Source organism: Callorhinus ursinus, unplaced genomic scaffold, assembly GCF_003265705.2.
Source record: "Callorhinus ursinus isolate GAN/ISIS: 27379988/994484 unplaced genomic scaffold, GSC_fseal_2.0 scaffold2, whole genome shotgun sequence".
Classification (NCBI taxonomy): Eukaryota; Metazoa; Chordata; class Mammalia; order Carnivora; family Otariidae; genus Callorhinus; species Callorhinus ursinus.
In genome coordinates this window covers 62535847-62562066 of record NW_027397064.1, presented here as the reverse complement: position 1 = coordinate 62562066, position 26220 = coordinate 62535847, and the positions used below count along the sequence as shown (strand labels likewise).

General features: G+C 37.8%; 1 protein-coding gene across 2 annotated transcripts in view; it reads left to right on the top strand.

Annotated features, from left to right (window-relative positions):
* Positions 1 to 26220, top strand: part of XIRP2 (xin actin binding repeat containing 2) — a 75023-nt gene that overhangs the window by 22240 nt on the left and 26563 nt on the right. The window contains exons 2-3 of one of the 2 annotated variants that reach the window (XM_073882963.1): positions 3595 to 3755; positions 8455 to 8592. In XM_073882963.1, the coding sequence (XP_073739064.1) occupies positions 3699 to 3755; positions 8455 to 8592 (195 nt within the window). In that variant the 5' untranslated portion in view covers positions 3595 to 3698. Of the gene's footprint in view, positions 1 to 3594; positions 3756 to 8454; positions 8593 to 26220 lie in introns of those variants that run through there. The other variant, XM_025852804.2, reaches the window with a different exon arrangement.

Genomic DNA, 26220 nt, shown 5'->3' with positions numbered 1-26220 from the left:
CTTTTTCACAGACCACTTTAGCCTTATGGCATGTTCTTTCACAGTATGATTTCCATACTTAAATGTATGCAAATTCCCCCTATTTTTCCATAGGTATTTTAGGACAAGGGCATCTTTACTTGTTCTTGTGTGTCACCTCTCTCTTTAAAGTTTCCCTAAACTCATTTCATACTGTTCTCCGACCTCAGTTACATTCAAGCCTTCTGAAATGGCATAGTAGGAGGTCAGGAGACCAATGTCCCTGTCTTCTTCCTCACCTATCCCTAAGAAAGAGGCTGTCTAGGGGTACCTGGGTGGCACAGTCGGTAGAGCATCTGACTCTTGGTTTCGGTTCAAGTCATGATCTCAGGGTCATGAGATCGAGCCCCGCGCAGGGTTCCGTGCTCAGCACTAAGTCTGCTTGAGATTCTCTCTCTCCTTTTCCCTCTGCCTCTGCCCACCCCAACTCTCTCTTTCTCTCTAAAATAAATAAATAGGGTGCCTGGGTGGCTCAGTTGGTTAAGCGACTGCCTTCGGCTCCAGTCATGATCCTGGAGTCCCGGGATCAAGTCCCGCGTTGGGCTCCCTGCTCAGCAGGGAGTCTGCTTCTCCGCTCTGACCCTCTTCCCTCTTGTGCTCTCTATCTCTCATTCTCTCTCTCAAATAAATAAATAAAATCTTTAAATAAAATAAATAAATAAATCTTAAAAGGGGGGGCTGTCTTATCAACCTTAAAAGGTTATATCAGGTGTCATCAGCATCAAGATAGGAGCAGATAGATACACTGCCTTAGAGTACACTGGGCAGGAAGCATCACTTGTTTATGAGGTGAAGAAAGGATAGATGTTGACTTAGAAGGTTAAGAAACAATATGGATACAGCTTATTAACTCAAGGTAGTTTTCTACTCTATGACTACCTGTGTAGGCAAAGTTACTGATGGGAAGGAGAGAGAAATTAAAATGTAGTGTCTCTTCTGTGATCAAAATGAAAGTCCACAAGGCAATGGAATCCAAATCTCTTAATAATCAGGCCACTGATTTCCTGACCATTAATCTTGGGCATTTGCCAGTAGGATGAAAAATGATAAAAGTCAAATATTTGAAAAGTAAATGCCGGGCGCCTGGGTAGCTCAGTTGGTTAAGTGACTGCCTTCAGCTCAGGTCATGATCCTGGAGTCCCAGGATCGAGTCCCACATTGGGCTCCCTGCTTAGCAGGGAGTCTGCTTCTCCCTCTGACCCTCTTCCCTCTTGTGCTTTCTCTCTCTCTCTCATTCTCTCTCTCTCAAATAAATAAATAAGATCTTTAAAAAAAAAGAAAAGTAAATGCCATCTGTAAATTTTAGCAAAAATAAACCGCTGACTTTCTGTTAAGATAAATAAAAGAATGACATCTTTTATGAACAGAATGCACAAAATGAAATTTTTATTTTAATGTGGGAAAACTTTAGGGAGTCATGTTCAATAAAATCTATATAGTGATCATTCACAACAAAGTAATAGTATAGTTAATATAAACTGAATTCATCTGTGTAGATAGATAATCCACAGGGGAAAATAGAGATATATTTTCTTTATCATGTGAAAAAGTTTCAGTAGTATGTGAGAATGTGTTTTTATCAGAATCAACTGGAGGGATGTACTTTTGTATGGATATGAAGTTTTGAATGACAGGTGAATATCACAAATAACTGACATTTGTTATATACACATCAGCGTTGTACAATCATCGTGTGCATATATCACAACTTCATATTCCTGTATATTTTGTATTTATGTTAAGTAAAATATATTTACAATTTTAATTGAAATATGTGAAAATGTTTATTTGAAATTGAAGTCCCTATGGAAAACCAGATACTCATGGAACCAAAACAAAGGATTTTTAATTTTTTCTGGATCACAGAAGTTGTTCTCATCTTCGGTTGTATACATAAACCTTAAGAGAAACTAAAAATAGAAAAAGCAAACAAGGGGCGCCTGGGTGGCTCAGTCGGTAAGCGGCTGCCCTTGGCTCAGGTCATGATCCTGGGGTCCTGGGACCGAGCCCCACGTCTGGCTCCCTGCTCAGCAGGGAGCCTGCTTCTCCCTCTCCCTCTGCCTGCCACTCTGCCTGCTTGTGCTATCTACCTGTCAAATAAATAAATAAATCTTAAAAAAAAAAAGAAAGAAAAGAAAAAGAAAACAATTCTGTAAGATGGCTCGATGTGGGAACTGGTGGAGGAGGTAGGAAGAACAGGAAAGGGAAGAAACAGCTTGGTTATCTGTCACCTGGGATTGTTTGGGTTTTGGTGTACAGTGTACAGTGATTAAATCAGACCCATCCAAATAACAAAGTACCCTGAAGAGCCAGCCCTACTCGATGAGTTCCAGAAACTACCAGTCCTAAGGTGAAAGGCAGGGGGTGCATGAATGAGTAATGAATATACATAATACATGCATACAGGCATACATGTATGGATGTATCTGTATGTAGATACATCCATGTATCTGCATGTAGATACAGATACATACCCCAACTGGTCCCAGAAAGAACCCTTGCACATGATTCTGGAATTAGAGTTCTTTAAGAGTGAATAGTAAACCATCAAGCAGAGTGATAACAGCAAAGAATACTAGATTAAAGAAGAAAAATCTAGTTTTGAGACCAGCTCTGGTACATATAACTGAAGAGCCCTGAAGAGTCCCTGTCTTCCTTTCATATAAGGAAACATTTAGACAGGTTTCCATATGCCTGAAAGGAGCTGGTTAGATTAGGTTAGACTGTATGATCTTTAAGACCTTCTGTTTCTAACAACTGTTATTCTGTGATCATGCAATCAGTCTTTTGCTCTGTTTCCAAGCATGTAATTCCTGTTTTTTTTGTTTTTTTTTTTTTGTCAGGTAGATGGCTTAAATGGGAAAATATCAGACCATCTGAAATGGGTGACTGACAAAGCTTTTTATAACGGTGCTATTATTTCTCTCTCATGTAACACATGTCTCTGTGAATAAAAGAAATAAACCCACAGTCTAATTCTCATGGCAATGGCTTATTTTAGCTAGATCTATCTCCTCGAGTGTTAAGGGGTGGAGAGAGAAGCAAAGAGCAATTTTTAGACTCGCTAAAGTTTTAGTCCACCCATCAAATCTGCCTCTCATTAGTTGTGTGATCATGGGAAAGTTTTCTAACCACTGTGACTCTCTATGTTCTTATCTATAAATTTCAGAAAAGAATAGCACCTACCTCATGAGGTTGTTAGAGAAGTAAATGAGATCATGCTCTTACAGCATTTAGCCTAAATTCAACACACGGTGCCTCAGGAATGTTCATTATTAACATTATGAAGCTCTTAATAACTATTTTTCATCAAAATAATCACAGGAGTAGGAATGGAGACAATGTTTTTGTTTGACGTGCACATAACCATATGCTCCTGTGTAGGCATTTTGTAGCTTTGCTTGAAAGCTTGACGAGAAGAGAGTGACTGTGGGACATTGAAAACACAGTACTGTGAAATGTTGCAGTCTGTTTTATGAGAGCAGGTATTTAAAATGCCTTTACTGTTCATAAGGTGATGCTATTTGCTCTTCAAAGCCCGAAACACGTATCTGAGCATGCTACGTTTGCTTTCAGTGACTGTTGGCCCTGATAAGCCCGCAAGTGGATTTGCAGAAGACAGTGGTGCCCAGAGCGAGGGCGTGTCAGACCTCCAGGAAGTGGTGTCCTTGAAGGAGCGGATGGAGAGGTACCAGGCAGCTGTCTCCAGGGGTGACTGCCGCAGCTTCTCTGCCAATGTAAGCTGCCCCCGGTGGTTCTGCGCGGGGCAGTGGGCTTTTGGTCTGCCCTTCACACACCCTCCTTCCATCGCGGCACAGGAATACCACTGGGCAGTGGGATAAAGTGGAGAAAGCACAGACATAGTGTGAATCAAAGTCAGAGGTTACTCACTGTGTGAATTTGGGCTACTATCTTAACCCCGCTCCGAGCTTCAGTTTCCTTAACTGTAAAATGGGAATAGCCATCCACCACAGAGGGTCTTAGAGAGAAGTCAAAGAGATAATTTATGTGGAAGCCATAAGGCAGGGTATAAATGTGTTATTATTGCCATCATTATCATTTAACCTTATAGCTATTCTCCTCAGGAATGTTGGGAATTAATTTCAGATTTTAATAATGTGGGTCTGCATGCCGCCCTCCTCGGTCTCATGTATAGTTCATTAAATTCACTGGAAGTATCTTTTTTTTTTTTTTTTTGCTTTTCTCATTTCTCTGTATGCACTAAATCCATTAGGAGTAGCTTAATCAACATAGAAATGAGGGAGATTAGCAATGTAGGCACTCTGCTAAACCAATTATGATTATAGGAAACAGCAGGATTCAGTAGGACCACCAATTTTTAGAGCCAAAGCATAATAAAGTCATATTCAAAAGAATTTGTTGGGTTCCATCATCTGTGGCCTTCAATCCACAGGGTTTGATGAGTCATTTTATTAGTAGCAGCTTTATAGCTTAATGGAATATAAGGATACTCTTTTATAATTATAATCTCCAAATTAGCAAAGTTGTTCATTTAACCAAAAGAGAAAGAGAGAGAAAGAATAGCCAAGAAGGGTGGTGTTCTAAAATAGCTAACTCTTAACATTCTTCTTTACAAATTATTTAGAGACAAGGCTGACTGTGCCAAACTCATTAACAATATTGTAATTCCAAATGACATTTAAGTTTTTACATAGTCATTAAAATCCATTTTAGATGCAGCATGGATTTTGAATGAATGTACAGAAATCACAGAAGCAGCTCGAGCCCTTCCAAAATAAATAGTATCACTCCAGGGCCTCCTGCCAGTCTTCTTAGATAGCACCCCCTGCTGGAACATTAAGGAACTTCACTACAAATTAGTGTTCGAAATTGGAGAAAAGATTCTTGGGGAAACAAATGGACTTTGAAAGCACTGAGTGAGAGACGGGTTATTTAGTAAACTTTTTTTTTAATTTAGTAAGACTTTTATCTTTACAGACACTAGGAGAATACACAATAAGACAAACTGGTATGTATAATGTGCTAAAAAGAATATTTAAATCGGGTACTAAGAAAACTTAATTATCCCATTATTTAATACAAAAACAAAACAACGTTAATGCTATTATGAAGGTAGCCTACATATAAAGAATTTAATAATCCTTCTCTTCTCTGGCCATTTACAGGCAAAACAAACTGAGGGGAGTGATTTATGGGAGATAACGCATTAGTGACAAACCAGGCTAAATTCCTGGTCTCTGGACTCCTGTGCTCTTTTAACTGAATTCAGCTGCCTCCTCTCATACAAGAAAGCATCTGTGGCCCAACAAATGCCCTATTATCTGGTTTGGCCCTAAGTTAATATTGTGAGGGGTGGGGGGGGCGGAGGAGGAAGAGCACAAATATTATCTCAGATAAATCCTGGTAAATAGTTAAAGAAAAACAAAATAACTGCTTTACTGCCTTATCTGGTCAGATGCATCAAATGTCTGTTCAATTACAAAATCATGGAAACTGCCTATAGCAACCTTTCTGTCTACACAAAGAACCCAAGTATTTTATGTGCAAAATCTGGAGGTCTCTGATTCGGACCCAAACTGAATCCATTATATTTCAGTCACATTGAGATCAGTTTCGCCTGGTCCTGGCCTCAGCTGGATGGCATTTGGTTGAACCTAAACAAAAGTCATGGCCGTGGAAAGGCGGTAGTCTGCAGGAGAGTCCTAGAAGAGAAGGGGGAGGTAACATTTGTTAAGCAATGAATTAAAATGCCAGATTCTGTGCTGTGCAATTTTATTTCCTTTATCTTTTTTAACGCAAGAAATATGGGGAAAATATATTGTTATTCCCAGTTTATAAGAAATAAAACTTGAACTCTATTCCAAGGTTTCAAGTGTCAGAACTGGGATTAGAATCACTATTTGTCCAACTCCCCAAATTATGTTGTTTCTACTATGCGCAAGGACCCAAGGACAGTTCTTCATAAAGAAAATAGATAATTGTGTAATATATTAGCCTGGGTAAGTGTTAGGTAGTTAAGGTAACTTATTATTAAAATGACTTAATATTAAGTAGGTTCTATGTTAACTTGTTAATAAAATGACTTAATTATTATGGGCATACCCATTAGATTCCAAATCTTACTTCTGAGTCCAAGAATAAGAAACAGTGAACAAGGATAAACATAAAAATGTTTAACACAAAGCAACCTGTTAGGTGGTCATTTACAATAGCACAGATTAGTTGACCTTATAGCATATGGGGCTAAACAGGCAAAGTCCCAGGCATGCTCTCTGTCGGAGCAAGGAAACATCACTCCAGCTCATGCCCACAGACTGCTCCTTGAGCAGTACCACATATATAAACCTTCATTTACAAGCTGAGCTGAAGAAAGAAACCATATCACCACCACTAAACTACAATTCAAAGGACATCCTCACTTAGGGGGGTGAGCAGCAGTAACAGTGTAATAGTAGGACTACTGATTAGATTCATTAACTGTATGTATTTTTACACGTGCAATATGGTCTGATTCCAAAGCGCAATGCTGAAGGAAAGGAATGGGTATATTTGGGTTTTTTTTATAACATTTGGTAGATGAGAGGCAACATGTTCAGTATAGGAAATGATATTTTTGTGAAAATGCACTTACGAGGAAAGTATTCAGTCATTAGCATAATTACTGAGGCTTACTAGATTAATTTGCCCATGATTCGGACATTGTTTATAGTTGTTGGAAAGAGTAGGCTTCTTCTTAACAATAATTGCCTTAATTTCCATAATTTAATACTCATATATTATCTATGTTTGATCAATGCAAAGAAGGCCACTTATGTACATTAAATGTCAGGGAGGGGAATAAGAAATATGGTGGCCTTATTTCACCCTTTCCCTTCTTTACCTTAAATTTCAAAATAGATGCCACACTTTCTCATGACCTTAACATGTATCAAACGGCAGTAACTGACCAGGATTTACATTTGAAGTTTGCTGCAGAATTTGGTAGAATCTAAAACATATAAGTATACATTCTTACCCCTTCTTCCCATGCAGCAAATACACATATTCTTAGATATCAGACAGTGCATGGAATTGGGGAAAGGTTATGAATCTGATAAAGCAACCACTTGAATTTGCTAGTAACCCAAATAATCCCAATTATTAATTCATTCTCCAGTATTTTGGGAAACCTCAAGATTATAATTGTATTTTTAGTATCTGCTTGAGAAACTACATATTGGGTCATGATTTCAGGATTCCCGGAGTCCACAGTCCATGTTAGGGGAACTTCAGCTCATGGGCATCCAGTTTCTTCCAGGTTTCTAGGTTTCAGGGTTATATCAGGATGGGCCAGACCTCAGGAGACCTCCTGTGATTTGAAGAGTTGCTGAATCTCTTCCCAGTCTTAAGCAGTCCTAGAAGCTTCCTGGAGGAGGGCTGGTTGGCATGGGGCCTGTTTGCTTGAGAGTTGTCATCCCATCTGGGCTTGAGTGCCTGTGAGTATGTTGAATCATCAAAACCAAAGCCCTTAAGTTCCTGCACTTCCCACAGGGGCATAAGATCTGACAAGGCTCCTCAGTGTTTTTCAAGTTGCTCCAAATGATGCCTACTGAATTAGACTTTCTGTTCTGCAAAATGCCAACAATAGCCTAGAATCCTTCTAACCTTAAACCTTCTAAGCTAAGTCCTGGGGTATGCCAACCCCAGAGTAGTTGTTTTTCTGCCTGTCCTTTAGTACTAGTGATTAAGACAGACTGCAGTCATTAAAACAGATATGGGCTCAAATACCAGCTTCTACTCACACCCCAGCTATGAGAACTTAACAAACTGCCTTACTTACCCAAACCTCAATTTCCCCATTTTAAAATGAGAATAAATGCCCATATCTCACAGAATATGGAGAAATATCAAATGACAAGATATATGTAAACACATAGAAATCATTTAGCACTAGTATTAAGTAGTTGTTACTATTACTGATATTGACATTTTTGCTTAAGAGAGGCTTATTTTATTCATCTTTAGTGATTTAAATACATTTTGGAATGAGTCAAATGTTTTTAATATTCTTAAAAATATGTTGCTTATGTAGACATTTGGGATTTTAATGACAACCTTACTGTGAGTTAAAATTGAATCCGTTATTCTAATTTCTACTAGTCTGTGTATTATTAGAGAAATGCATCCTACAGGTCTAATCTCCAGATATCCAAATCTATCTGAGATAAGGAGAATTAACTCAATATTTTGAAGTTCCTTCTGACTTTATATTGAACACTGATAAATGAGAAAGCAACATGGAGAGATTTTTTTTTATTAAGGTTTTCTGTAAGGGCCTACTGAAATAATTGCTTATGTTCATATTTTTTTAATATACCATCCATCAATAATTGTCAACTATAAAAAATAATAGCTTGTAAATCCCATCTTGAGCAGATATAAAGCTGAATTTTCCTTTTTCTTAAACTGTCTTAGATGATGGAGGAATCCAGAATGTACACAGTGCCTGGTGGTTTGGCCAGAGTGAAGAAACAATTTGAGAAGGACAAATTTGCTTCTTCTTGTAATACCTTGTCTCAGTACCAATACCAGCACCACAACAGATCTGAGCAGGTAATGCGACTGCAGGTAATGGATAAATCACACACGGTCGAAGTGCTCTAATTTCAGTGCCAATGCAGAAAGCCCCCGTTCGGTGGTACATTTATTTTCACTACTCATTAGCAAACATTGTACTTTTAAGATGCGTTAGAAAATCATCTTTAAAGCATATAAAGGTATTGATTTACTTACTTGGAGCATTTTGTCATATTTCTAGGGAACCATGCTGGAATATTTTTCTTCTCAGCTTCTAATGTTTCAAACATAAAGGAAAATTAAATAGCCTGGGTTAGTCAACAGGTAAATAGAAATGTTGAGAGCCACGTTTGTATTGAGCCTCTGCTTCTAGGTTGTAATTCATGATAAACTATCTGCTGGTTGTTTGCATAGATTAAATGTGAAGCATTATTTAGCTGATCATTGTGGTGAGTTTTCTGTTTTCTTTAAAATCATCAAAAATTGAGTAGTAGAACCCAGATGCTACATAAAACTGCAAAATGCAACTTCTACGTTTTATCTTATATAAAAGATTTTCCCCCATTTCATTCCTCCATTATCATATATCACCAAATATTGTCATGGGTTATAATTATTTTTGAATGTGAGGATCTCAGTAATAAAACCCATTAGACTGAGCTCAGCACTTTGAAAAATAGTTATTGCACTGTAAACAGCTGTATTTAGGTCCATGTTTTTCATGAGGGAGAGAGTAACTGGGGTACTTCTAAAATTTTGTAGTGGAAAATAGAAGGTAGTTTTTTGTTTGGTTGGTTTTTGTTTTAAGAAAAATCCCTAGGATATTTGGAGTTACCTAAGTTTTAAAAAATTAAGGCAATTGTGTGGTATCCTATGGGTCGGGGGGAAGTATATCAGATAGGATGATTAAAAATCTGATCTGTGAAAGAGTATTTGTTTTCTTTTTCTGGCTTTGTCTGAGAAGTAAAAATTATACAATATAAATAGCTTAATGAATTAGTGGTAAGATTTATTTTAACTTTGCCTGAGGGAAACAAAATGTGAATAAGAAATGAATACTGGATATACTTGTGGTCTAATATATAGCTGTTGCAACAACGTAGGAGTCTTTAAGTGAGTCAGTTTGTGTGTTTACTTGAAACTGGTCAACAATACAAAATGTTGTTAGCTATCATTAATAACTTAAGTAAAGAGGCCCACATAGAAATCTATGTATGTACAGATCCTTTGTTTTGCAGGGAAACATTGTGATAGAGTGTAAGGGCTATGGGGCTTGTAGATCTGAGTTCAGAGGCCACCTCTGCCACCTACCAGCTGAGTGACACAGACGCAAGGCCACCTTCATGGCGCATGGCCCTGGGTAGTCACTCAGGGCCCCATTCTCAGAAGGGCCCCGCACTTGGTTTAATGCTCTGCTATCATCATCTTGAAATCCTTAATAATTTTGGAACAAGGGATCCAGGCCTGGCATTCTCATTTTGCACCAGGTCTGGAAAATTATGTAGTCGGTGCGACATAGACCGAATTCATCAGCCCTCAACTCTCGGTTTCTGATTAAGATGGGGCAACTGATGAGGAAGATTTGCCCACCTCATGAGGTTACTGTGGAGGTCTAATATGACAAAGAGTGGTTTCTGTGAAAGTATTTCATTACCCATGAAACCTGAAGTCAGTTAGGACTCCTTAATATTGCAAGAGACAGAAAGCCCAACCAAAAGTGGCTTAAGCCAAAAGTAACATTACAGATTCACAAACATGCAGTCTTGTGGAAGGGAGATCTGGTGTCAGCTCCAGTGGTTTCCTGAAAGAGCTGACATGGACCAACCAATGTTTAGGAATGTTGCAAACCAGGTAATGTCAAGTTAATAGCTTGAAATCCGCCACAGCGAGAATATTTGAAATAGAGAAATTGGCAAATACAACAAATCAGGGATATTCTTTCTTTCTTTTTTCCTTCCTCTCCTTCTCTCCCTTTTTTCTCTTTTTTTTTTCCTTGAGAACCCATTGTTAAATATATATTTCCTTACCATTAATGTAAGGGCTCAACATATGTCCCTAGCGTAGTAGCTAAGAGCAGAGAAATGAGCCAGATCACTTGCGTCCAAATCCCTACTCCTTCATCTATTAGTTGTGTGACATTAAGCAAGTTCCTTAGCTTATCTGTGCCTCAGTTTCCTCAATTATAAAGTCAAGATTATAATAGTATCTACCTCATAAGTTTGTTAAAAGGACTACATGGATTATATTTGTAAAGTGCTTAAGACCATGCCTGGCCCATTGTAAACACTACACAGTGTGTATTAAAAAAAAAAAAAAAAAGACAATAATAAGTATCACCTTGAACATATTTCTTTTTTTTTTAACCTCACTCCTTCTGGGCTGGTCCCATTCTCACCCAGGTTTCCCCCAGATAGTAATAAAATAGATGCAGAGAAAAAGTAAGATCTTTTTCCCAGAAGTTTCGGGAACAAGCCTTACTGCATCTAATTGGCTCTAAATGGAACACTCATGTTCTTCCTAGAACTAATTGCTACAGCCGGGGGACATTGGTTGGCTGAAGCCTCTGTACCTGTTGGCCTAAGTGGAAGTTCTCAGCATTCAGTTATCAAGGGAGAATAAATGGATACTGGGTAAAAACAAAACCAACAGCAGCAACATACAAATGTTACACACACACACACACACACACACACACACACACACACACACCTGCTATAAGCTCCTTAGGAATGTAATCTATTATTAAAAGCTGTAGCCCCTACTCTGGAACATGAAATATTAATGCAATTGAGTGCAGTAAATAAAACCATGCACTATAAGTCTGAATATCTGCAGGACTCTGGGCCTGTAGTGACCTCTCTGAACTTCAGTTTCATTATCTACATGGAGACATGCTAATAATACCCAATAATTTCATGAGGAATGACTAAGCCTAGGTCATAATGCCATCTAAGGTAAATAATATAGAACAGAAACATGTTAGAATAAACTAGTAAATATCTTTTATTGAATTGTATACTGAAGTCTGTGAGAAATAGATAAAAGAAAAAAAGTCATCCACCCCTTAGAAAATGAAATGACTAATTTATAACCTTTATTAGAAATTTGAGATTCCTGGCAAATTTGGCCATAGAGGGGGAAAACATAGAAAAATCATGTCTTAGATAGTCACTTAAGCTTTTAAAGCTATTAAATGCATTCTAAAATTTGCTTCTCTTCTCAGTAGGGATTGAGGAAGTTTACAGGTAGAAGCGGATACTTAATTCTGTTTTGCCTAAGCTGGTGTCTACCCAGATGGTATTTTCAGTCTTTGCTTGTTGAAAGTACTTGAGATTTATCTCTCTGCTAAGTCTGCCCCGGCCAAAAAAAATTTTTTTTGTTAACATATAAAAATTTATATTAATTTGAAAATCGAGTTTGATTAGAGTTAAAAGAAAGAACATTTGTTTTGAATTTCTGACAATATTTAATGTCACAATTAGTAATAATCTTATAAGGTGTCATAATTAATGACACCTCTCTCCTTTCTAATATACTGAAGTCAGAGGTTTCAGGGTAATTAGCTATTTGGTAGTCGTTTGGGAGATGAGCAACAGGGGTAGACAAGTTTTGGAAATTAAGCTATCTCTCAGGTTAAAGATCCCTTCTGTCTGCTGATTGATCAGACTATTTTATCAGACTACCTTTTATTCAAAAAGGGGTTCTGAAAAAGAAAAAAAAGAGGCATAAAATATAGGAACTTTTGTTTATGCCAGACCTTTAAAATCTGAGATAATGTCCTATTTATATATTCTAGACTTGCCATGCTTCACGGTTCTGCCTATTTAAGTTAGCAGCATCGGGGCGCCTGGGTGGCTCAGTCGTTAAGCGTCTACCTTCGGCTCAGGTCATGATCCCAGCGTCCTAGGATCGAGCCCCACATCGGGCTCCCTGCTCCACGGGAAGCCTGCTTCTCCCTCTCCCTCTCCCCCTACTTGTGTTCCCTCTCTCGCTGTGTCTCTCTCTGTCAAATAAATAAATGAAATCTTAAAAAAAAAAAAAGTTAGCAGCATCACTGCTAGCCTGTGGAGTATCCTTATGTAAATTAGAAAAAGCAGCGACTCTGGACCATCAGAGCCACTGGGTGAGGGAATTGTGGGGCGAGGGTTCAGCTTCTTAAAAGAATGTGTTGGGGAAATGTTATTTAATCATTTCCTGATTTCTTAAAAGGGTGCCTTGAAATATGCTGCGGAAGGTATTAGAATACATGGTTATTGATGTGAAACTGCCATCATCTCTTTTCTGAGTTCATTTTCACTTGCCTATACTACAGTTTCTGTGTTTTCAAGACTTTCCTTTTCTCCTTTTTTCTTTTTTAACAGCTTTATTGAGATATAAGTTGCATACCATAAAAGCCACCCATTTTAAGTGTACAGTTCAGTGGCTGTGTAGTACATTTACAAAGTCGTGCGGTGCCACTGCCATCCAATGTTCCAGGTTCCCTTTCACTCCCAAGATAAACCTTGGACCCATTAGCAGTCTAAGACATTCCTTTTTGTGCCATATTTTCACACTCAGGGTTTGACTTTCATCTTATAGGAATGTCTTTGTTTTCTTTCCCCCATACTTATGCCATCCTAAGTAGCTCTTTGCTTATTAATTTTGAAGTCGTGGAAGCCTGTACTCTTCTGGGGTTGCTTATTTTTTCGTTCATTTGTTTGTTTGTTTCTCCTAAGTGGCTTAAGTGGGAGGGAGCAGATGGAGTTCCAAAAATTTTGGAAGTCATCAGTGCAATACAGTACTTAGGCAATTGCTTTTATGTGAAAATGGCTGCACGGAATCCGTGTCAAGAGTGTGAAGTATTCCGGACCTTCACTCCCTGCAGCCACCTCTCACATGGACCAAGAGAAGCTGTGAGACAGTACATATCTTTCTGCATATAGCCGCTGTCTCAAACACCTGAATGTAAACATTAGCACTCTGTAAGATTACGTGGGTTTGAAACAATCCCTAGACAATTTTAGCTTGACAGAGAACATTTTTGACAGCTTGTGACAGATATAATCTGACCTCTGTGTGTTTTAGACTCTTTAAAGGTGACCCATAATTATTTTCTAGCAGACTAAACATATTTTTTTCAGTGGAATGTCCACATTGCAAAGCATTTCTCCTGTGAATGCTTTAAACCTACCTTTAGCGCTCTGCCATGTACATAATTCTTCAAGGTCATAGATTTCTATTAACAGCCCCAACCTAACCTAGATCTCTATCAACAGATAAGCTTGTGATCAAAAGCGTGACTCGTATTGTATTTTAATTGCATATACTCTTTTTTAATGACTATTACAACTTAAAGTAACATCCCTCAAACAGGAAGCTTGAGTGATGGTTAGGCCTGCTGGCTCCAAAGCCAGACAGCCCGGGTTAGAATCCTCTGAGTTAGCCACCTGATCTCTGAAAAATGAGGATGAAGTAACAGGTATGTTTTAAGAATAAAATAAGATGGTCCGTGTAAAGTTGTTACTAAAATGTCTGGCATATACGAATTGTTCAATAAACACCAGCTATTTTCATCAGCAGTATTGCCACTAAAGCTAAGACAGCATAATCAAGTGGTAATTATTCTCAAAGGAGAATATGATTCATAAACATTTTATGTATATGTAAAAAGACAAAGAAGGATAACATTGCTCTTTGCCTCACACCTCACACACCTCAATTTTTTTTTCCAGTTCTTTGGCCCTTGGAGACAGAATCATTTCCTAGGAGCTCATTAAGTAATTAAAGATTAGTTTAAAATTAACATCCCTCTGAATGCTTTGGGCATCTGTTGTTCTGGAGTAGTCAGTAACTTTAGTGCATATTTTAAAAATTGTAAGAGCAGGTCTCCTTTTGAGGAAAAAGGGCTTCACGCCGACTCTAGGAAATAAGATGAGGGGGATCTCTGGGAAAGCCAAAGGGAGGACTATGTGTGGGACATACTTTGTACTTAGCACAGGTACACTGCAGCCTGGGATGTGATAATGAATAAAAGCATGTTTTTCAAGTGGGAGCAAGTAAATAACATAGCATTTGCTTTGAAGACTGCTTTATTCACAGTGTTGTGACACGATGCACTGCGAGGAAAATATAATTAATATATGAATTGAATCAGGCAAGAGAGATAAAAGCCTACCCTGCTCGAATAAATAAGGAAAAGAGAATGAGTTGGGGGCAGTGTTGATTTTTTTCCATCTCTACGAGAGCTGTGGCTTCTCAGCTTGTTTTAGCTGATGTGTGGAAGGGAGAGAAAAACATTCATAAGGGATAGAACCCACCTTGTGACATTTTTTGGTTTGTGCTTCGAAACAATGAAGGTAAAATACATGCCTCCAACTGTCTGAATAAAATATAGTGGGGTTTTTTTTCCCCCAACATACAATGCTAATATGTACAAATACTAAGAAATAAGGGCTGCTATTTGCCAGAGAACCATTTCTTTCCCTGACACCAGCCGGGGAATCATCCTGACCTTTCTCCAGATAAGCCAGCGAATACACATAAATTTCCCACCTTCCAAACCATTTAAACCATCTTCTACAACTCTTTCTCAGTGCCTATTGCGAGCGGGCTTCGGTACTGAAAAGAACACAGTAAGATTAATTTTTGAATGCTGACTCAGAATCAGAAGACCAAGAGTTTGCTAAATAAAGCCAGCAATAAAACAAGGGCCTCAACCAACTGAGGTCTGTAACCCACTAAGAGCCAGACCTGCACAAGCTGGTTTATGCAGAATTTGGCTCACCTGAGTTATTTATTAACAAAAACCTCCCAGTTCCTGATGCCATACAGCAAACCAGCTTTGCTCTATGCTAATAACTCAGTTTCCTTTTCAGTTCAGCAAGAAGTAGAAATGCAAACTTTGATCCAATTGTGGGTTTGGAGATGCACACTTGATAAACTGAATTTTTCACCTCTACTTTTACATTCAAAACTATCTCTGTTGTGTTCATGATTAGGCCATTTCATTACTGCTTTCCGCACCTGTGCCCTGGCCCTGGCTACCTTGCCACCTTGCCACGGGCGACCTTCCCATTAACTCAGTCTCCATCTGTGTCTCTTCTCTTCCTATCCATGTCTACCTTCCTATAGCTCTGTAGGTCTTGGGGGAAGCCCCTACTTTTTTCTGGAGAAATCAAATCGAAAAGAATTATATTTTGTAAAAACAATTCCTTGCGCAAGTCGTGAGGTAAATTAATTGCAGTTAGTACTACTCGTACCAACTATAATGAAAACAAAAGCAGAAACACAAACTAAACTCCATAAGAAATTGTATTCCTCGGGAAGAAAGAAAGAAGGAAGGAAGCTAGGAAGGAAGGAAGGAAGGAAGGAAGGAAGGAAGGTAGGTAGGTAGGTTTTTCCTACTTCCATCATAATGGAATGACGCATGCCTGCATGAGCCTGGTTCATCTAGAAGTACACCCCACACTCCCTATGAAGCCCCTACTCCATGCTTCTACCAGAGGCGTCCCTGTTTGTGGGTACAGCAATGTAGTGGTGGGGGGTCTTCAACAAGTCCTCTGTCCATCATCCACTGGTTTCTACATCACTTGGAACCTGAAGCAGGACAGCTTTTCAGAGCCCTTGATTTATCCCCTCCTACCTCTTCTCTGATGAGATAAGGATTTAGAATCAAACCATTCTCCCTGTGAGGCTGAGACATGGAGTGTCTGAGGGAGCTCAGGTCCCCTGAGTCACCTAGGCCCTCAGTAAGGTTGGATCCTCAAGTGTAAGTTAATACACTGGAACTCTCCAGGCAGCCCAGGTCATTCCGATTAAATGGTTCTGGCCTGTGGTCAGGGATTCGAGAATAGTACAGGTAGTTCTTCGGGTGATTCTGATGTGTAGCAATGAACACAGCAGCGCAAACCTGAGCCAGGATTTGTAATCCCAGAGATGACCACTCCCCTCTTAGCTTCTCATCGAGGCTTCTCCTCTGCCTCCCTCAGCCTTCTGCAGTCAGATAGCAGACTGATAGCAGACTGTTTATATTGACATTTCTCTTGAGATGCCTACATTATCGGTCAAAGAATAGAACAAAGACTGTAGAGAACAGAGAAAGCAAGAGCTTAAGGAAATCATGGGGAATAAAATAAATGTCAGTCAGCCAAACAGCCAATTTACTGGTACCCCCAAACCCTGTTAGAGCCTTTGTTAATTTCAGACACTATTGAAATACTGTTATTTGTATATATACACAGGTTATATTTAAATATTAAAAACAAACTAAATAATTTAATGATATAAATGAAGTAAGGAAAGATACATCAAAATTTTTAAGGTAAACCAATTAGAACAAAGATAAACTAAAAAATGAATGAATTTATTAGCTTAGGCCCTACTAATGTACCAATAATTAACTGAAACTGAGATTCAACTCCTTATTATTGTAAACTTTTATCAAAAAAACTTTAATTTTATAGGATTATACAATCCGTACACCTAGTGTCTCTTGAGTTTGTACTTTTGATATTTCTATACAAATATTTTCTGAAAGACACAGGATTTCATTGTAAAATGATCAACTTTATTAAATAATGCAGTAAGCCTGCTCACAGTCATTTGGCTCTTTACATAACTAAACCAATGTGTCTGCTTTTCCCAAGACATGAGGTGTGCCCATAAAGTACAATTAAGACTAACGTCTGTGATCTACTGACATCAGTTGCTTTACTTTGGAGCCACACACCATAACTCTCAAAGTCAGCTGTCCCCAAATGAAGTCGATGGTAATTACGAAATGTCTGCTGAGGTGTGACCATAAAGTCTTAGTCATGGTCCCTTTGCAACTTCCAATTTCAGCTTCTTTCTGCAGAATCTGTTGGTTTGTGAGTTCTCCTGCTAGTGCACAGAGGGATTCACTCCTCTGTCCCCTGGGGCAGCACTGTAGGGCACTGCAGTGCATCATTAAAAAGGGAAACTCATTCTAACCCCACGCTCTGAAGACACTGGCAAAATGTTTGCCCTGGTGCTTTGTGGAAACTCGGTCTTCTTGGTGAGATGGTGCCATCCGTTCGGTGCATGCATTCAGCCTGGGCTCCTTTACTATGTCATTAATAACTAAATGAGTTAATCTGCCTGGTGACTTGGAGGGGTTGAGAAATATTATCCTATGAAGAGTGCCCTGGCACTATTTCTCAGGCTGTCAAGCCTTGGGGTTTAGTACAAAAACCCATAAGTAAGACTGAGTTGCAGGCACAGATGCAAGTGCTTTCAAAAAATCCCAAATTGGTCGCTGTTCTGTCTACAATTCATCTTACTCGTGCTCCAAAATAGAATTTGCAGGAGCAATGTTTACCCCAGTTATTGGAGTACCACTACCACAGCTTTTCTTCTAAATGGTATTATGGGTTTCTGTAAACCTATTTGTTCTTATAGAACCCATTTTCCATTTCATTTGCAGAAGACAAGTGCACTTACAGATGCACCCTTCACTCCTTTCAAGTAAAATGAATTGGGATTGCTTTAGGGGAAAAAGAGTGGTATTGTTTGTTCTTATCTCAGGGCCCAGGGATGTTGAGAGAGTGTCACCTGGACCCTTTCCCACTAAACACAGAATCATGGCCCAGAGTTTCATGTTCCCAGTGATCCCCAAAAGTATCTGATGTTGATGAAGATGTAAAACACAGACATTGGGACATGATGGAATTTTATGTCATCTTGTCTGGGAGGTGGGAGTCACGGAGGGAAAGCTGGAGGAAGGAATGCATTGATAAAGCCCCTCTTTCAATTTGAAGTCTCATATTAGTTTTAAAATAGAACTGTGTTCTTTGTATAATTATACTTAATAGAATTCTCAAATAAAGAAACAATACGTTATACTAACTAAAGTTGCTTTATGTTTGAATTGTTAGAATGGCAAGCTGTGGGATTTTAAGTTCATAGACTTTGCTAGTTTTTGAAGAGCAAGGAAAATTATAACAAAAGAAACATTAACATTACAGAATCATTATGCTTGTAGAACTTAGTAGAAGCTGCAAAATGTTTTTTCCACTGTTATTTTTATGAAAATAGGTGTTTTCTGTAAGCACTTGACATAAGATATTATTAGCTCTTTCTACTTCTTCTGTGTCTAGTATTTCTCAAAATAAGCCCATCCTCATGGGTCTTTGAAAATTATTAGATTGAGACACGTTTGTCTATTCTTTTGCATGTTCATTTATTAGTTTGCATAATTACAAATTATCACACTCCCCACCCCCACCCCCAAAAATGTGGGAAAATACAAGCCTGTGAGAAGGAAGAGACATTAAAACATTCTGTCCTCAGAACCATTCTATTGCAGAGATAACTGTCTGGGATATTGCTTGGGAAATTGATTTTTTTCCAGCTTCTATGCAGATCTCAAGATCACAGCACGTGGAATAAGATTACATCTTCTCCCAACAACCTTATTCTTTATCCCTCTCTGTCCAGAGTCATCTACCACGGTAAGGAGCAAGTTATTATCTCTTTAGGAACCAGCTGAGGCTATTTCATTTCCTACCCCATCAGGACAGGGCACATTATAGACCAGCCACCAGACTGATACCAACAGGGGGAGCCAAGAGCTCAATCTATCTTCCTTACCCTGGGGGAAATACCAAGGGTGCTAAAGACCTCATCCTGCTATGGCATTTGAAATTCATGCCTTGTCTTCAGAGTACAAATTACAAAAATGGAATACTAGAATTCATCATATCACACAGTGTTCAGATACATTTTGGGGAGATATGGATGGAACTTTGATGAAGTCAGCACTTCAGGCTGGGATTCAGTTTGTGAGCCTTTTATCATAAATATTTTGTGCCATAATTCAAAAAATACCAACAGTTCCCCCCAAATTATTTGTCTTTTTTTTTGTTTTGGAGGATTAAAAAGGGAATTTTCCTTTTTTTCCCCTCAATAACTTTTCCTTCATGCCCTATTTTTCTAGGTCTTTTTCATTACTAAAGGAAATTATCATAATGACAGAATATACCATCAAATCTGGGTACAGAAAATAGACAAAGATAAGAAGCAATAATTCGCAGGGAGGAAGGAATGGGAAGAAACTATGCATGAGAGAATTATAGACACATACAGAACTACTTTTTCTATAGCAGAACCAAATGCAAATATGTTGATTTGTTCCTATAAAATAGTGGTGAGACAGACAATGTCTTTTCACACAAAATGCGGGTTAAGTCATTTCATAATCATGGGCTCTGTGTTTGACACTTACTCTCAGTATAATCTCTCTTCTTATAATCTTGAGATATGTGATCAAATATTTTTCTGAATATTTATCTGAATATTTGAGGTAAGTTTTAAAGACCTATCATTCCTTTTAATCAATGCCTGTTTGAATCTCATCTGCTCTGATCCATCCTTAAAGAACAAACTTGATCTTCAGTTATGAGCCTCCAGCAGATGTGTCGGTTTTCTGTCCTTTACAGTGCACCACCATTGATAAGCTTAATTGGGAGGATATCCATTACAGATCAGAGTATGTCCTTAAATTTCATTTCATCTTATTTTTTCTATGTCTATAGGAGTTAAATGGCTCAAATTTTTACTAATTGTTGATGTATTTTTTATGTAAAATGAAACTACATAAGCATGTACTTAAAGCAAATAGTCCTTGGCCGTTTTTAGTAAGAACTCTTTTCAATTTTGAGACCACTTAAACCTCTGGCATTTTTTGTATTTGTCAAACCTTTGCACTTGATGACCAATATTATATTGATAGAAAAGATGTTTCACTGAATCACCAGCCCTAAAAGAAAGGAAAAAATGTGTAGTTACCTGCTATCATAGTGAAAAGGATATTGTAGTGAAAGACCCAGTGATTTTTAAAGAGCTAATGCAATACAAATTACTACATGATTATTAATTTTTGGATTCTTTGAAGGCATCTCAGAATTGTGATGTTCTTCAGTATAGTTAACTGGTTGAGGATAATGGATCTCCTTTTCTCTTTTCCCTACCTTAAACACACTCTAAGCACACAATAAGTGCACAATGAATAAATCACTTACTGCTTTTAGGTGTTAAAAACATTGGTTCAAAATAGCTGGCTGATGGAATTCTTATGAAAACATCATATTCATGGTATATGTTTGGTGCTTTTAAAATCTTGCATATAATTCTTCCTTCTCTCTTTTATGTATAATCAACATGTAGATTTTACGAACAGTAGAGTTTTAAAGAAATTAGACATTATACAAGTGTGAAGAGCCTTGTACATTTCCTGACACATACAACAGTCAATCCATGGTAACCCTTCATATCTATCTCCTTCAGTGCTTCCCCACTCTCTGTCCCAGAAGATTACAAATGAGGATTCTAAGTGAGACTGAAATTAGTTGTAACTTATTTACCTGATTTCTCTCTTGAATTGATGACAAACTCCAGCTATAATCTAATATTCCTGTCTGCCACTTCAATCTCTTTTCATTCCCCATGTTGCTAGTAGATACGTTGACCGGTGAAATTGCAACTAGTTACCCTTTTATTTTTCCTTATTTTGAAGAAAACCCAAGTGATCAGAATAATTTATTTGTAGTCATAACTGATACACTGCCTTGTTTGCACAGATAATCTAGAAATGGTTTCATCAGAGCCAAATCTATTTTATTGTGTTTCTTCCTTCTTTATATAAAATCCTGTTTGGATTTTATATAAAGATTTAAAATGTCACTCCTCCCAGTGAACAAGGCTGATGGCCATAGAGACTCAGAGGGACAGTAAAAGAAGGAGGAAGGTTTGTTTAACAGGAACTCTTTCCGACCGCTTAGCAGGCGAATTGTACTGTCGCAAAGTCTTCCTACGTGTACTTGTAGTATCACATGGCATATATTTTACCAAGAAATAGGCCCAAATCAATTCCATTATAAGACATGAATAGTGTTTTCTACTGTGTTATCTGTTGTCAAAAATAAATACCTTTACTTATGTTTTTAGCTGTTTTCCATAAGATTAAGAAGACTTCAGCATTCATGAATAATACTCTTTTTAGCAGGGGTAATGGACACTTGTCATTCTTTTTGACATTTGAAACTTCTTCTATCCTTGGGAACTCTTCTGCCCAATGAGCAGAAGCAGCCTCCACTAGGAGAAGCTGCAAATACCATATGCCTATTGTCCTAGACTTCCTGGTATCTAGGACCCAGACTTATGAACTAGATTGTAAAAATCAGACACCCCCAACTCAGACTTTGCATAAAGAAATGATGAAATCACAGGAGAAGCAGGGACTATGTGGAATTAATCTTAATTATGGCTGGTGGCAGGAGATTAGCAACATTCAATTTCAAGAAATAACTATTCTAGAAGCAACATCCATTATACACTATTGATAGCTTTGGCAATGAATGTGTCTGGTATTCAGTGTCAGCAGCATGGGTGCATTCACCAGATGGTTCTGCAGCATTATTCAGCTCTGTTACCAGCTACAAAACCTCCAAGTCTTCTTTTCTGGAATCCTGAAGATTCCATGAATTCCACTCCCCACCTCTGTCATCCAATATCTCTTTAACAAATTACCTTTCCTGTTTCAATCACTCAGACTCTGATACTTGAAACTGGGAGCTGGGGCTGGATTAAAAATATATATACATGTAATATACAAATCTTAACAGTTTTAATTTATTGTCTAAATGATAGTCATACAATAGGACTTTTAGGAAAGAATAAGTGCAGGAAGAAATGCATAATTTTAGATTAAATCACTATGAATTGTTCACTAGGTATTAGTTCATGTAAGATGAACCAAAGAAAAACTAAATAGGTGAATAGGTGATCACAAAGCCACTCTCTGGCCACGTCTCTGTAGAGTATTTCCACGTCCTAGCAGCCAGAATGATCTGGAAGAGTCATAATACCACAGGCACTTCTTTCCTTATCTCTCTTTGAATAACCCCCCCAAATCCACTACTTCTCTGGTGGAAAAAAATGTATATATTAGAACTTGTTTTTTCTTTAGTTTCTGGGCTTAGTTCTATAAAGAAAAATTCATGGTAAATTTCAATGGTAAAATTCATAGACAGAGCCATAGACAATCTACTTTCATCGCACCTTCTCTCTCTTTTTTTTGCCTTGCTGACTGTGTAAATAGCTCACACAAAGTAAGTGTGCCATGAATATCTGTTAAGTAAAGATGGCAAACACTAATGTAGCACTTATGAGCCAAGTGTTCACTTATATTAACTCCTCATACTACCCTTCTGACATAGGCACTGTTATTATTCCCTAATTAGTCCTTTTTATTTGGGGGGAAGGGTTGGGGAGAGGACAAGAAATGGACACATTGAAGGGTTAAGTAACCCGCCCAAAGAAAGTGAGCAAAAGTGATCCCAACTCAAGAAGGACGACTCTGGAGTCTATGCCTTATATATTTTTTTTATTCAGCTGATAGTCATTAAGCACCCACCATATGTCAGGCACAAAAATTCAATGATGAGTATAATATTTTGCCCTCAAGGAGCTCACTATATCAGAGAAATAGACATATAACAAATAATTAAAGTGCAATTATTCTATGATAGAATAAATAGATAAAGAGGTTTGTTGGGTCACAAGGACGTGATAAACTTTCCTCTGAATGAAAGATGGTCAAGGAAGCATCTGAGAGCAGAGAATACTCCAGCTGAGATTTGAAATAGTTTTTCATGAATATAGAATTGCATTCCAGGCAAAAGGAGCACCTTATATAAAAGGTAAAATAGTATATTTGTGAATATAGTGAGGCAAAATTGAAGCATGAAGCTGGAGATGTAAGCAAAGTCCAGATAATAAAGAAAATTCTATGTTATGTTAAAGAACTGTTATTTTATTCTAAGGCAATCAGGGGCCCTTGAAGAAACTTAAACAAGAGAGTAAGATGAATAGATCTGCACTTACGAAAGATGTTTCTGGCTCTATAGTGTTGAAATAAAGGGGGTCAAGTTTAGATGGAAGAAGAAGAGTTAGAAGACTACTGAAATAGATTAAATATACAAGGACTTACATGGGTCAGAAGTTTAGGGTAAAGAGAGCATTGACTCGAGAGAGAATTAAACATAGAATTGGCAGGGCTTATAGATCTACTGGATATTGATAAGGGAGGGGTGGTAATGAAGAGGTAGAATTCTTCTGTTTCTCTATTTTGGTTTGCATTAATTAATATAAGATACATAGCCTCTGGTTTTCTTTTTCTTTAAAATATTTTCATTATTCTTGCAAGCTTTTTATTTGTAATTTCAGTGTTCCTTGAGACTCAAAGTTTTAGCCTCTCTTATTGTGGTTTTATGTTTATTTATATCCTCGTGCCACTTTGGTTTGGGTGCCACTATGTTGGATTGAAATACTGTATACGTATGTATATCTTTAACATACATCTACATAAAACTTCTAGAGGGTATCCTTTACTGCAAATTGAATGTTTTTATATATCCTGCTTTTTTAGTTTGTCAAATAATATATTGTTATTTATATAACTAATATGTTTGATGGCCCAGTTGAGAGTGCATCTTTTATATGTTCTTTTTATGAATCTTCAGCATTTTTGGACGCAGGGATATGGCTCTATAAATAATATTTTTTGGAAAGAAGAGGACAGTCAGAGTTCTAGCAGTTAAAGCTGACATTGCTAATTCAGAAACCTCTTTTTGAAGTCCAATATTTTGACTTTAAATCAAGTATTTTTTATTAGAAAAGATAAGTTTTGCTCTTAGTAGCTAAATATGACCAAAGCGTATCTATTTTCAGTGAAAAAAAAGTTGAAATTAATTGAATGATAATACTTCTCCCAGAGATTTATGTAATAAAACTACATAATTTATGTACCTGTATTTATTATGAATCTTTCCTCCAGAGAATTTCAAGCTGAGCTGTTTTATTCCATTAAATATATATTTTTATATATTGCACAGATACAGAGATAGATGGATAGATAGATGATTGATAGGCATTTAAGTAGATTGAGGTATAATTGTAGAAACTCTTATTAAAACAATACTGGGGGTGCCTGGGTGGCTCATCGGTTGGGTGCCTACCTCTGGCTCAGGTCGTGATCCCAGGGTCCTGGGATCAGGCCCCGCATCGGGCTCCCTGCTCCACGGGGAGCCTGCTTCACCCTCTCCCTCTGTCTGTGGCTCTGCCTGCTTGTGCTCTCTCTTTCTGTCTCTCTCTGTGTCAAATAAATAAATAAAATCTTAAAAAAAAATACTGAAAATACCTAGCACAATGTGATGGAGATGGTTGTTTGGTACTTAGGAGCTATTGGTTGAATAAATACATAGGTGAAGGTCTATAAGATCATCTATGTTTAGGGATGCAATGATTTCAAAGGAAAATGTCACCACCTTACTTTTTAAGTTTCTTTTAATGTTCTGCATCATCGGTCTTTTGGATCTGACAATCCAACTAGTACATGCTCATAGCTTTACTATTGAGCCAAATAAAATTGGAGGCTTCACTTCTGAGTATATTGAGTTATACAAAGAATCAGGATTTGCAATCACCTTGATTCTTCTTTCCCCTTGATATCTTTCCCTATTTGTATAAATTAAAAATTAGGATAAAGTATTGTCTTTCATTGTCATCATAAATATCTCAACTTAATTTCTTCATGTCATAGTAATTCTGCTCAATGCATTCTGCTGTTTCTAGATGATGCTTGACAACACTTCAATTTCATCAACTCAATGAATACTAATTCACTAAAAAAAAAAAACATGAGAGACTATGGACTCTGAGAAACAAACTGAGGGTTCTAGAGGGGAGGGGGGTGGGGGGATGGGTTAGCCTGGTGATGGGTATTAAAGAGGGCACCTACTGCACGGAGCACTGGGTGTTATACGCAAACAATGAATCATGGAACACTACATCAAAAACTAATGATGTAATGTATGGAGATTAACATAACCTAAAAAAAAAGCTTATAAACAGACTAGTTTGTTTAGCACCAAGAAGATCTTTTTTTAAAAAAAGATTTTATTTACTTAGAGAGAGAGAACATGCGCAGGGAGGAGGAGCAGAGGGAGAGGGAGAAGCAGGCTCCCTGCTGAGCAGGCAGCCCGATGTGGGGCTCCATCCCAGGACCCTGGGGTCATGACCTGAGCTGAAGGCAGACGCTTAACTGACTGAGCCACCCAGGAGCCTCATCACCATGCAGTTTTTTTTATAAAAAGGCTATTTGAAAATATATATTTCTATTTTGAAAGGTTCTTTCCCATTGTGTATGTTTGTTATCTTTGTTCATTTTTTGGTTTCTTGGTACAGGCTTCCCCTCCCTCTGATGATGCCAATTACTCCTTATAGCATCACAGCACTGCCCATATTCCTCTATAGATCTTCTGTTCCCTTGCAATGTTGTCAAGAGGCCTCTTTCTGAGAACACTTTGTAAAGTGATTGACATATTATTGTCATACACATCGGCTTCAGTAATTCCACCAATTACAAAATGTTCCGTATCAAAGACTGTTAGCTAAAATAACTAGAAAATAAAACCATAAAAATTTAGGATCTCAATTTTCAAACTAGATTTAAAATCATAAAATTTTCACACTCTTGGAAAAAATGTGATTATTTGCCCATGCACTTACTCCTTGATATTTAAGGCCGGCGGTGTTTGGCGGGGGGGCAGTCATCTACTATCTGTCGGGATGCTAAACATGGAGATTTGAGGATGCATGAGTTCAGTT